At 35.5% G+C, this 13373-nt stretch overlaps 1 protein-coding gene across 3 annotated transcripts in view; it reads left to right on the plus strand.

Moving 5' to 3' along the window:
• Window positions 1-13373, plus strand: part of pns (DENN domain containing pinstripe) — a 113479-nt gene that overhangs the window by 89168 nt on the left and 10938 nt on the right. For all 3 annotated transcript variants that reach the window (XM_075358529.1, XM_075358527.1, XM_075358530.1), the window contains 4 exons: window positions 1303-1499; window positions 2993-3178; window positions 9395-9539; window positions 10688-10931. In XM_075358529.1, the coding sequence (XP_075214644.1) occupies window positions 1303-1499; window positions 2993-3178; window positions 9395-9539; window positions 10688-10880 (721 nt within the window). In that variant the 3' untranslated portion in view covers window positions 10881-10931. The remainder of the gene's footprint in view (window positions 1-1302; window positions 1500-2992; window positions 3179-9394; window positions 9540-10687; window positions 10932-13373) is intronic.

A 13373-nucleotide genomic window follows, 5' to 3' on the forward strand; every position in this document is an offset into this window, starting at 1 on the left:
AAGCAGTCCAGAGAGTTTCATTAAAGCAACAAAAGCATTTTTGTATATACCACTTGTAAAGACAAATCAAGGAATGTGCCCTTTCTTTCTTTTTCCTGTTTAGCCTCTGGTAATTACTGTTAATCTACTTCAGAGAATTAATGAGATTGATATGTATGAGTGTAAATACACTCATACATAAGTCTTGTATAGTCTCAGTTCGACCATTCCTTAGATGTGTGGTTAATTGAAACCCAACCACCAAAGAACACCATATCCACAATCTAGTATTCAAATCCATATATAAAAGTAGCTGCCTTTACTAGGACTTGAACACTGGAACTTTCAACTTCCAAATCAGCTGATTTGGGAAGACACGTTCACCACTAGACCAACCGGTGGGTTAAGGGTTGTGCACTGGCAAATATTTTTACAGTTTCTATCAAAACATTAAAAACATTGTTAGAGGAGGTTGGTCAGGTTGTAAGTAGTTTTAAATATAATATTTTTCTTTATAAGTAATCTGATTTAAATAATAAGATAACATTTTTTCTAATTAATTATTAATATAGTGCACAAATTATGAACATAATTAACTGTTCACAGTTCAGATACAAAGTTGGGTCTTTGAATAAGACATCAACATTTTGGCTAAAAACATTCCGAAACATAATTTTGGACATATGGCATTGATTATTGTACATAACAGTAACTTTTTTTTTTAAATTTGTTTATATTACAACATTGTTGCATGGTAGTATAATTTTAATTAGCAGTGAATGTGTTGAGAGAATTTTATTTTAAAATTTGATTCAGTCTATAATTAAAAAGTTTATATTCTTAAATTAACTTCACTTAATTTTATTTGCTAGATTGAACAAAGAAAGCAACGGCTTACACAAAATAATGGTATATGCAATATATAAAAATTTCATAAAAATCAGTTAATATTTAAGATATCATAAATTTGTAAAGTTATACTAAATTTAATGATGTTTGGAATTCAAAATAGTATAATTTATTTAAATTTCCCACCATTCCCAAAAAAGACAACATTCTTCTCTAAATTTTTTAATTTATTTTAATTTTTACATCTGATGAAGCAGTGTGCACCACCAAAGCACTGATATTAAATATTTTAAAAACAAGCAGTAAGTGAATTTTCATTTTATTATAATATTTATTTAAATGTTTAGAAAACTACAAATTATATATTTTATGACAATAATTTACTTATTTCTTTTAAACAATGGATTTTATTTTTTAATAATGACTAACAAAAACGTTAAACTTTTTTTTATTTTTGTATTTACTTATATTTAGTTTTCCATGTGGTCGTTGGCTTGGCCGAGGTGTTGATGATGACTCTACAGAAAGACTATTAGTAGGAGAACGTCTTATGGAAGGAAGAAATTCACATCTCATAACTAGTAGCGGGTCAAATAGTCCAAGAGTTCGTAGTCCTAGTGTACCTCCTCCTCGAAAAGTATTACCTGTTGCTGATATTCAGCACATGCTAGGTAAATGTGAATTTATTAGAATTTACGTTATCAGGACAGAATCTTATGGAGGAAGCTAAGATATCTTTATAATCAATTAGTAATTTGTACTTCAAATTGCAACTGTCGATTAACTAAAAATTTGTGCTTTAAATTACATTATAAAATGAAAACAATATCTTCATGTGTTCACAGTTTTAATCAAATTTTAATATTTGATAAAATTTTATTAAGTTCAACGAAGGAGATTTAATATTAAGAAAAATGATATTGAAAATCCTGCTGCCAATTTAATAAAAGTATTTTTAGTTTTAAGAATAAATTTTAAGCTCTAAATTATTCATTCAATTTGAGTTTTAAATAATGATTATGTCTAAATAAAAAACTTCTTCTGTTTACTGAATAACTTCTCTGTACATCAACAGTCTTTTATTATGTTACATTACTCATGTATTTAGTACTTCTTGCTATAAAAAAATTATTTAAATATTAAATATTTCTGTCACGTGAATTTTAGTTGTAAATAAATAAGTTTAGGTAAAATGTTTTAATGAAAAGAATACTGTAGACTAAATAAAGGTGACTGTACTATTAAATAACCATTTCTTGTTTACTTGTAACTCTTGCTTGTAATTTTCCTATTTAAACACCAAACCAACTTGAAAGAAGCAAAGATTGGGAAGTGAAAAACTGAAGCTGCAACCTAACCTGCTTTATTCATGCTAGCTGTGCAAACTAAACCATTCTTTGATAAATGTAAGATGGAATCTTCAGTCTTGCTAGATTACTAAATAACTAGGCTATCCTGGCTCCAAAATATTGCATATTATCATTTAGACTGGAGAAATATTTGAGGAAAGCTAGGAAAAGAGCTTGACTAAACATCTTTCTAAATGCCCATTTCATACTGCCTGCCTCTCACCCATAAAAAAGGTTTGATTTTCGAAGTTAGTAACTATTTGTTATTGCTGCAGTGATATCTACAGAGCAATCAGTTAATTAATTACTATTGTATCCTTTATTAGTACTCTATTAGAAATCATTTATATAAATAAGCATGAAAAAGAATCTATATTATTACAGTTATTTTTTATAAGAAAATTTTTTAAATAGTATTTAATATGTAACATGTAAATCTGATGAATCCAAAAGTTTCTACCCATAATTGTAGTAGGTATTAACTTGTGTTAATACCTTCAGTAGTGATGAAATGATACATAGCAGGAATATCTTATCACTTTACTACCACCATACAAGGTTCATTTATTAATATTATGGTTTGAGAAAATTAGTTTATTATAGACTCAGGACAGACTGAAGTCATATGTGAATAATGTGACTGCAATTCAAGAAAAATACCAAGCAGACCACAAAGACCACAAAAAATACAGTGCATTAAGTCATTTCAATTTGTGTTAAAATTGTTTTCATGTTATAATATTCATTTAAACTGTATTGACAGTTATTGTTAATCAACATTTTCATCTTCTCTAATTGTTTTGTACATATTTCAGGAGATTGTATTAACAGGATTGTGAAATATTTCTATAGAGCACAGAGTAAGGATGGCCCAAACAACTCTTTAACATTTCTACTGTGTGGTGAAACAGGACTTGTCACGTGTTTGGAAAATGTTTTCCTTTATGGTTTTAGATCTGTTCGTCTGTTCGGACGGAATCTTTACGTATGGGATTTTATAGGTAAACATTTGATTAACATCTATTTATGTTGCATAATTAAAATTTATTAATGTTATGTTTATGCTTAAAATTAGAATGCTGTGATAATATATAAAGCATTTATCTCTTTTCTAATGTGCTATTATAAATTATGTTGGACCTGGTTTAGTAAACAATAAACTAATCCTATCAGAGGCAGTCATCCCAGTAACAGTTGATCATCTTCCTCCTCTATCCCTTCTCCAATCATTTCTTCCTCAGCTAATTACAACAGGAATTATTCATCCATCATCCTGGCTCCTTTAGTTACACCTTGCATGGATTTTCTAGTGGTCAGTAGGGCAACCATTTCTTTGGAGCTCGACATAGGTTGTACGACACAGCCTGACAACAAGATATTTAAATACCCTTAAAGAATGGTTAGTCATGGGCAATATGCTTGCTTTTATTAAGGGTTTCCTAAATGACTATCCATTCCGTGATTGTGTTGGAGATTCTGTGTCAAGTAGCATCACCTTGGAGTGCCTCAAGGAAGTGTATTAAGTGCCACCTTGTTTAATATAGCCATCAACAGTATTACTAAATGTGTGCAACCACTTGTTTTATGCTCTCTATTTGTCGATGATCTTGCTATATAAATCACGACTTGTTCAACAGCCACAGCCGAGAGACTACTACAGAATACTATTACTCGCCTTCAAACCTGGTCCAAAGTCACCACCAGCTTCATGTTCTCACCAAAGAAAACAAAATGTGTAATATTTTCTTATCTACAAGACCATTTCACTCCACAAGTCCTGCTCAATGGAAAGCCAATTGCTAATCTCTCCTGACATTAAATTTCTAGGTTTACTTTTTGATAGCCGTATTACATGGGCCAAACACATCAAACACTTAAAGGCAAACTATTTAAAACTTCTAGATATGCTACAAGTCCTATCAACACCAAGTTGGAAGCTGATCGATCATGTCTGTTGTATTTTTATTATTATTTAGTTCGATCCCATTTAGATTATTGTTGTGTAGTTTACTCTTCAGTGCGTCATACTGTGCTCTTAAGATGCTGGATGCTATACACCACTCCTTTTTTCGTCTTCTTACTAGTGTGTTTAGATCAAGCCTTTTTTTAGAGGTGGAGGAACCCCATTTACGGGCACAAAGCAGTGTCAGACTTGCTAACAGGTTCCGCAAAATGATATTAGATACATATGTATTCCTGCGCACTCTACTCCTGGCTACCCCCTTCCTGGTAAACTGGGGTGCATTTCATCAGGAAGGGGGTAATATGCCCACATACACAATCAGACACCACGCAGAAAGTCACACACACAAACAAGATCACATAAAGCAAAAGTACAACACAACATAACAGCAACCAAAAATTACACATCACTACATATCACAAGTCGCATCCATTCCATTAACAACAACCACATTTGTCAAAACTTACTTCAGCATACAACAGCAATACACCAAATGCACACACACATATATATACAATCGCATCACAGACACATTCCTCAACAACACACACACACTCATAAAGTCATTAACATACAACATACTTACCACATACCACGTACCACTTACTACAGGCCACCATCAGATGCATAAGAGAGGAGTGCCTCCTCATCACATGCAGGCGACCCCCACACATATGGAGGACCCCCTAGGCATTCAGCCAAGAGCCTCTCCTCCCAAACACCTTCCAGCGATCCCATTTTTGCCTGCCCCTGCGAGACTCCTCCCAGGTGTACAGCTCCTGCATTACCTTTCTGGCCAACACTGCTACAGCCGTTCAATTATTTGCACTCTCAAGCACAATCTGTTGCACTTTTCCTCAGCTGAAAACATATCCCTTCTGCCTATTGCATGCAATGCTTCACTCCTATGATCCTCGAAACTGGGACAGCTGAAAAAACGTGTTACGCTGTTCCATCTACACTCTCACAAACCGGACAACATGTCGAGTAGTCAAGTCCAAACTTATAAAGGTACTCTCTAAACCCCCCATGGCCTGCCAGAAACTGTGTAAGACAGTAATCTAACGAGCCATGGGTATGTCCATCGACCCCCTTTCACTGTTATCCCATCGCCTCTGCCATTACCTTCTCAAATCTTCCATGATGGAACTGGCCAATCTCCTTTTTTCAGTGGGTGTTAGAGTACTTTGTTCTTTCATCCTCTTCCTATGAAGAATCTCAAGGTATATCAGTAATATTCCTGCTAAGATGTCTACAGCCTTGCGGGAAACTGTGCAGCATGCTGCTGTGATTCAGAGACGGCTCCTTTTCTGTATCGCTTCAAGATCATCCCTCCCCAGACTTTAGTACCATATAGTAGCACAGAGGACACGATGCCAGACAGCAGCCTCTTCCTCTGCTGGCTGGGACCCCCGTTATTTGGAAGCAAACAAGCTATTAGCTGCCTCACCTTTTCTGTCTTTTGGCATGTCTCCATAATATGAGTGCCAAAGTGTAACCTCGCATCCACCCATACACTGAGATATTTTATGGCAGCCTTCGAAACTACCGTCTGACCTTCAAGGATGTTTTTCAAAGTTGGTTTCCCTTGGTAGTTGTTATAACTACAACCTCAGTCTTGTCTGGTTAGCTCTGCTCCTGTCATTCAATCTCTAATTGCGGCATAGGACTCCTGTATATGGACAGTGGTCTCCCTTGGTGTGGTCGCCTCAACCGCGAGCGCAAGGTTGTCTGCATACCCGACAACCATGACTCCCAATGATAACGGAACCTGGAATACACTGTCATAGACAATATTCTGAAGGGTTGGCTCTTGGACCGACCCTTGTGGTACTCCCCTATTTATACGCTGTTCAACCGATCCATCTGTCGCCTCGCAGATGAGTTTGCAGTCACTGAGATAAGAAAGGATTATCCTTTGAAAGTATGAGGGAACTCTCCGCCAGCACAGTCCCAATGGCACCATGGTTCACACACTTAAAAACTTTGCAAACATCCAATGCCTCGAGCACACATTTCTCCTCACGAGTTATTCTTCTCGCCATCCCCACAACCTCCACCACCACATCTAAGGCTGACCTCCCTCTATGAAATCCAAACTGTTTGTTCAAAAGCTGTATCCTCTATAGCTCTGGACAACCTATGTTGCATTGTGTGTTCCTTAGATGTTGTGTCAATCATTGCCAGAGGTTTGTATGAGGACAGCAGCACCGGATCCCTCCCTGGCTTAGGGACTAGTACCAGGTTCTGCTGCCTCCATCTCTGGGGATACACTCCTTCTATTAAACAATTGTTGTACACCCTCAAAAAGGCACTGGGATTGGCCTTGGCTGCCACTTTAATTGCCCAGTTGGGCAGTATATCTGGTCCTGGCATCTTATCCAGTTGGATCCGTTTAACTGCAGCCACTAACTCCTCTTCTGTGAGAAGTGGTGGGGGATTCGCATCTTCTTCCACCTACTCCAAAGTTCCATCCTCACGAGGGAATCTATTATATTCTGGACCTCAGCAGAGTCCAGAGTCAAAGGAGCTCTGGCTCTCAATACCCTTTTAACAATGGTCTCTTCCACAGGTGTGTATCTGTTTCAGCAATGAATTGCTTCCAGGAAGCCCTTTTTGAAGCCCAGATAAACTTATTAAGCTCGCTCCTAGAGGTCCTATAGCGTTCCATGTGCAGTTGTTTAAGTGCATGGATGCGTGTTCGTTGCACAACCCTCCTAGCCGCAAGGCACTCCTTACGTTTACAAGCTATGTCTTTGGACCACCAATATATTAGATAACAACCCCTCCAATAATACCTGCTGGGAAGAAGAACAAAACAGGCACTTTTCAGACAGTCAACCAGTTTTGCAGCCCCATCCTCTGCAATGGTAGTCTGATGCACCCCGCTAAAGTCAAGAGTCTCCACAAGTGTTTTCGGGTCAAATCCCACCCTTGGTGGTCCAACCATGAGTGACCGGTCCACCAGCTCCCTGAAGGCTTTTGTCTGCTACACTCATTAAAATGGCTTGATGATCACTTGCCAGGTACTCTTCACTCACACACCAGTATCATGTCTGTGTCACTAGGGCCAGCTTAGCAAAATTCACATCAACAATGGAACCAGTTTTCCCTCTCCAGAACATCAGTGTATTACCGGTATTGAGACACTCTATGTCTGAAAGTGCTGCAGCTTCTATCAGGAATCTACCTTGTTCATCATTCCTGGGTGACCCGCAAGTAACTGACCAAGCATTAAAGTCTCTGGCCAGCAGTGCTGATTGGTGGGCTTTTATCCCTGCTAATTGAGTCCAAAACTTCCCTAAAATGCCCAATGGCCATGTTGGGCCACAGTTAAAGCAAGTAGCCTTCCTATCTTCTCCTTGCAATTCCTTGCCACATGGCCAGTTTCCAGGCATCTGTAGCATCGCAATGGGAGCTCCAGGTTGTCTGCTCTCATAATACATAATGCATATCCCTGTCTTTGCCCTTCCTTTTTGTGCAATGTGTGTAATGACCGATGCCAGTAGCTGACACGTGCAACGCCAGTTTCCCCAAAACCTGGTCTAATTGTAATTTTTGTGTCACTTGGCAACTCTTATCTGGCGGTCGCCGAGAGCCCCTGTAGGATCTTGCTTGGATGTATGCCATTCTCCAAGTCCTGCACCCAGAGAACGGCTGATCAAGCCCTGTCGCAAGCGTACTTGTTGATTGCAGCGAGCCATCACTTTCGGATAGATGGGACCAGCTGCTAGCATCTTACTCTGCCCATCTTAAAGGACAACCAAATCACCTTGTTTTTTAAAGCAGTCTTTGCAAACCCTCATTTCCATCAGTATGAAAACCATCGGCATAATACAGCACCAATGGGTATCTGTACCCGGCATTTAATGTACCTTTTATATTTTGACCCACCTAAATGACAGAACTTATGTGTTTGGTCTACCTGGTATTATATGTGTTTACAATGCTGAACTGTATGTCATCAAAATGGCTTGAATATCATCACATCCTTATCTGTAGTAGTTCATGTAATGCTCTCCAAGCTTTAGAGGATTTGTATTCCAGATGTCCTATTGACACTGAAATACATAATACAATCTGAATTAAATTGTCACAACACACAGGTGAATTTCTGCTGGAATTCCTAGCTATGTAGGAATGCCGGATAAAGAATGTGCGGATTCTGCTGCTAAAGATGCATGTAGTTTTTAGCCATTTTTCACCTCTCGAGTTAACAACTAATGATTTTATTATTTTCATTAAACATACACTTCAAAGAAGGTGGCAAGGTGACTGAACTGCTACATCAAACTATATCACAAACTCTGACACATCAAAGATACGGTATTACCATGAGACTCTTCATGCAGAAAGATTTGCCAAGAGGAAGTGGTCCTCTGCCAGTTGTGATTAGGATATACCAAAGCTACTCACGAATACCTGATGTCAGTGGAGAACGCACCACTGTGTGTCCAATGCAACCGCCGCTTGACTGTGCACCACTTCCTTGTGGACTATATACGTTATGTGGTCTAAGTTGCAAATTTAAATTGCTGAGGGACATATGCCGTGTCCTAGGAAATGACAAGAATGAACTAAACCAAGTATTGTTACTTTTAAGAATTAATATACCTAAATAGATTTAATTGTCACTAATTTTGTTATTCGTGTTACATATATTACCCTAATTGTTGCGTTTCTTTTACTTTTTTTTTTTTATTATTATTTGGCCTGGGTGATGATAATACAAAAGCATTTTTCGTCCAAAAAAAAAGAAGTTTGGGCTCAGTAGAATGGCCATTCAACCTCTGGGATTGACTTGCTTCCTAAATCTGATATTTAATCTAATAATAAAATCTTGGGAAAAATTAAAGTTATTGCGAATAATTAGTTTATTGAGTTGTACTAATGATGCTCGTACAATTATAAAGTATGAATACTGGTCAGGTTATTCTCATCTTAAGTTTTCATTTTTGGTATTATATTATTTTTAAATTTAATAAATTTTAAAGACATAGTCAATAAATTATATTATCCCCTTCAAGTTTATTGTAAATTAAATTATATTATTGTTTAATATACTATCTTATGTGGCATATACAAAGAAAAAAAGAGACCGTCTCATTTTTTTGTATTCATTATTGATCAATAATTTTTATAAATTTAAATCTTGTAGCAGTCTATTATTTTGTCAGTAATTTTTCAGTAATTTGTCTCTGTTACACTGGTATTCCTTTTTAACTTCTAAATGTATTTATTTATTTTTTTCCAGCTAAAGTAAGGGAAGAAAAGGAACAGCATGGCGAGATGAATGATAAAGTGCACTACTACTGCCATCTCGTTCAAAGAATTCAAAGCCGGAGTCATACACTCGGCAAAGATGGTCGATTTCAACAGTTTGTTTGTGTTTCTGTTAGGTAAATTATGTCTAAAATTATTTTCTTTTTGATTTTTATGACCGATTTGCAATTTCTGATCTCTGTGGTACCAGAACAGCCTAAAGATTATTCATCTCATTTACTCAGTTACAGCAAATAATAATATCAGCATGTAATTTACATTACTCATACACATTTTAAATTACAGAACATTTTTCTTTTTTCTTTATTAAAACTTTTTTTATGCCTGAAATTTCTGGGCAAACAAACCTCAGTTTTTTTCTTTCAAATGCCTATGCTTACTTACACTGTTCATTTGAAAATGTACTACAGTTTAAAGAAAAAATTTTATCACAATTTAAATACATCTTGCAATTTTGAAAAAAACTCTAATAACCTAAACTGGGATCATAATACAACAAACAACAGCATTAATCACTAGCTAAAGTTACTTTAATGTAGTTAAAAAAATTATGTTAGTAATAAACATCTCATAGTAATAAAATTAATTCAATCAGCATAAAGTTAATCAGTCCAAAAATTAAAATTAAATCTGCCATTTTTTCCATTTAAGGGGTTTTTGATTCCAAAGTAAAAAAAACCGGTTTATTGAATACCTCAGGAATAGTTGAACCTAATTCATGAAATTATATGTGACAGCAAGTCTTGAGAGTCTTTTGAGTATATTAAATTTTTTTAAAAAGAAGCTAAAATATTGATATTTATAACTGAGCTACTGCATCTCAAAGGGCATTGGAACAAATGAAACTATGCCGTTCAGTTTGTCATGAAAAAATCTATCAGGTGGACAGTGTTTGCCTCTTCAAACTGTTGCTATATAACCATTTGCGTAATCTGAAAAAATCTTATTCTAAAACTTCCATTCTGTAATTTAAAAATGATGTGAATTATATATTGTAATCATTGGAAAAAGATTCTTTGCACAGGTTTGAATTTAAGTTTGTATAACCTTTTACAAATTTTACAAGACAGTCTTGTCTTACTTTCTTTTTATTGTTTAGATAAGAAAGGTCATTTTGATAAAAATGATTTTCAACTTTTTTACTGTGAGAGGAGTTAATTAATAAAGTTCACAATGCAAATACCAGAATAGTTGAGCAATTCAGTTTCTAGATTTTTTTTTAATTTTATAGTTGTAATATAATCTATATTATTTTCATTTTCAGGGATAGGATGTTGCGACATTGTCTAGAATCTGTAATGGCAAATTCACAGACTGTGTTAGAGATGTATGATGAACAATCATTTCTGCGGGATTTGAATTTACGAATGTATATAGTTCAAATACTTGAATCTCTTAATGAGTTTGATATTGTTTTGGAAAATTCATTAACACAGGGAATAACAACTTTCTGTTAAAATAGAATTATTGTTTTTTATACTGCTCTTCTAGTCTGTATTTTTTATAAGGTATGTGAAAATATCCTGTGTCTACTCAGTATTTTTCTCTTGATAATAATTTTGATAACGTACAATTTGATTGTTAGATTGTAATACATGTAATTTTATCTGTAGCACATTTTCCATGTACACGATTACAATGTTATTGAAAGTTGTATATTGGAATATTGGCAATATTAAGAGACTAGGATTAAAAATTGAGGGATGTTATAAAGAGGGAGGATGATTTGAATTGTGTCATATAAATAAAGTATCTAACAATTTGTGAGTTTGTATTGGAGCTGTATTAAGAATGAATGATGGTAGAATCTGTTATGTATTAATATACCTCATTTTGTTTTGTTAGATTTTTGTAATGATTTTTATTAGTGGAATATGACACTATGTTCTATGTTGTTTTTGTGAATTTTTGATTTGTTGATAAGCGATGAACATGAATTTTAACTTTTTTTTACCGAAGTGCTCTGTATGCTCTGAGTAGTATGTATAAAATGTCCTATCAGTTTTGCTTACATAAAAATCAGATAAAATTTTATTTTTATAATATTTCCATCTTTCAATAGAAAGTTCATCTGTTGATTGGATTATTTATTGAAGTGGTCGTAGGGTTCTTTTTAGATTATTCTTTGTTGTAAATGATATTTTGTATTTCTTAATATTTAGCCGCTATATGTTACTATTTCAAAAAATTGTTGAATTATGTTGAGCTTGGAATTTTGTGTTGAATTATTTTCAGAATTGATTATGTACTTGTAATTTTATTTTTATTTTTATTACAATTTTTCAGTAAGCATATTGTAACTTACGTTTTTTGCTGTATGTGTAGTAGTGCTGAGTTCAGTTATGTTCTGATTTATCCTATGAGAAATTTTGTTTGTTGATGGATTATTGTATTGGTAAGGGTAGAAGTTTTATATTACATGGTTGAATTGTACATGCCATCCAGTGTTCGATGCGGGTTTGGTGGTCGGGACCACACGTTAACATCTGTGCCAACTTGCCAGGTGTTCCTGGATACTCTGTTTCCAGATGCTCCGGAGGGAGAAGCAGAATTCGGCATTGGCATCAGGGTGAGACACCCATCATCTGTTGCCTGTCATAAGAGAGCCGCTTGGCAGGCTGTTCTCGGGGTGCCTTAGCTGGGATTGCTTTTCAACTTGTTGGAAGGTGGCTTTAGTGAGGGTGCTCTTAAAAAAAGGAAAGGATCCAAGTGAGGTCAACAGCCTCTTGCTGGTAATCGGCAAACTGCTCAAAAGGTTGGTTGTGGAATGGCTCTGGGAAAACATCGATATGAACAATTTTCTAAATCGAGGCCAATATCGCTTCATGAAAGGGGTTGGCATCGAGTATTGCATCTTAAATGCTCTTGCCGAGGTGGAAAGCATCGACTGTATGTTTTGGCAATTTTTATTGACATAGAGGCAGCATGTCCTTTCTTGTGTTGGAGTTCTGTTCTCTATGAGTTAGAACGCCACAATGTTCCCATAGCCCTGCAGGCCGTGGTACATGACTATTTGTCTAACCATACGCCTCTGTTTAAGGATGCACACCTAGTTGTGGAAAACTCCATCACCAAGGGAAGCCCACAGGGTTCCATTCTCGGTCCCTTGCTGTGGAACCTGATATTCGATGGTTTTCTGGCGTTGACATTCCCAGAAGGGGTCACAGCCTAGGCTTTTGCCGATGACTGTCTCTAGGAACTAATTAGGATATTGGTCACTAAACTGTTTTGAGGCACAGTAGCCGTTCGTGGTATGGAAATTCGGTCTTATGCGACCAAATAGGGTTGTGGTGGTGGGAGATTGCCAGATAAAAATAAAAAATTAAAAAATGGTTGAATTTAATAGCGAGTAATGGTTTATTTCTGTGTGTTAGTGTATTGTTTTATTATTAATGTATTAATGAAATTTAACAATTGTTACTGGTTTCTATGATGAAAACGAGATTCCAGTATAGTTAATAGAATTTAGAAAAATTAAAATTCAAAAAGCTTTATGTTTAACATTTATTTGTGATATAAATTATCATTATACATCTGCTGTATATCAATACCAATGTAAAATTTTATGTGTGTGATTCTTATTGTAAAATCACAATGATTTGTAATGTTAATGAAGAAAATGCAGGGGGCAATTGCATGAAATAGAGATGGGTGTAATTATTTTATGAAAGACACAATAATGTGTACAATGATGAACTGAGCAGGCACCATCTTTGATTAGCAATGATTTGGTGCAATTGACAACAAGATTAAATGGATTCACATCACATCTTTTTTGTGCATTTTTCAGAAATTTCATGTTCACTTCATGAAATTATGTGTTTTCTGACTGCCTAAGATGCTTACACAAAGTTTCAAAATGAAATTGTTGGCATGTCAGTTTTCTACAGAGAACAAGGTAATTACTTCTTGAGCCATGTACTTGGTATGGAAAAGACATCGGTTTTCAC

The sequence above is a fragment of the Lycorma delicatula genome, chromosome 2, assembly GCF_047948215.1.
Source record: "Lycorma delicatula isolate Av1 chromosome 2, ASM4794821v1, whole genome shotgun sequence".
Taxonomy (NCBI): domain Eukaryota; kingdom Metazoa; phylum Arthropoda; class Insecta; order Hemiptera; family Fulgoridae; genus Lycorma; species Lycorma delicatula.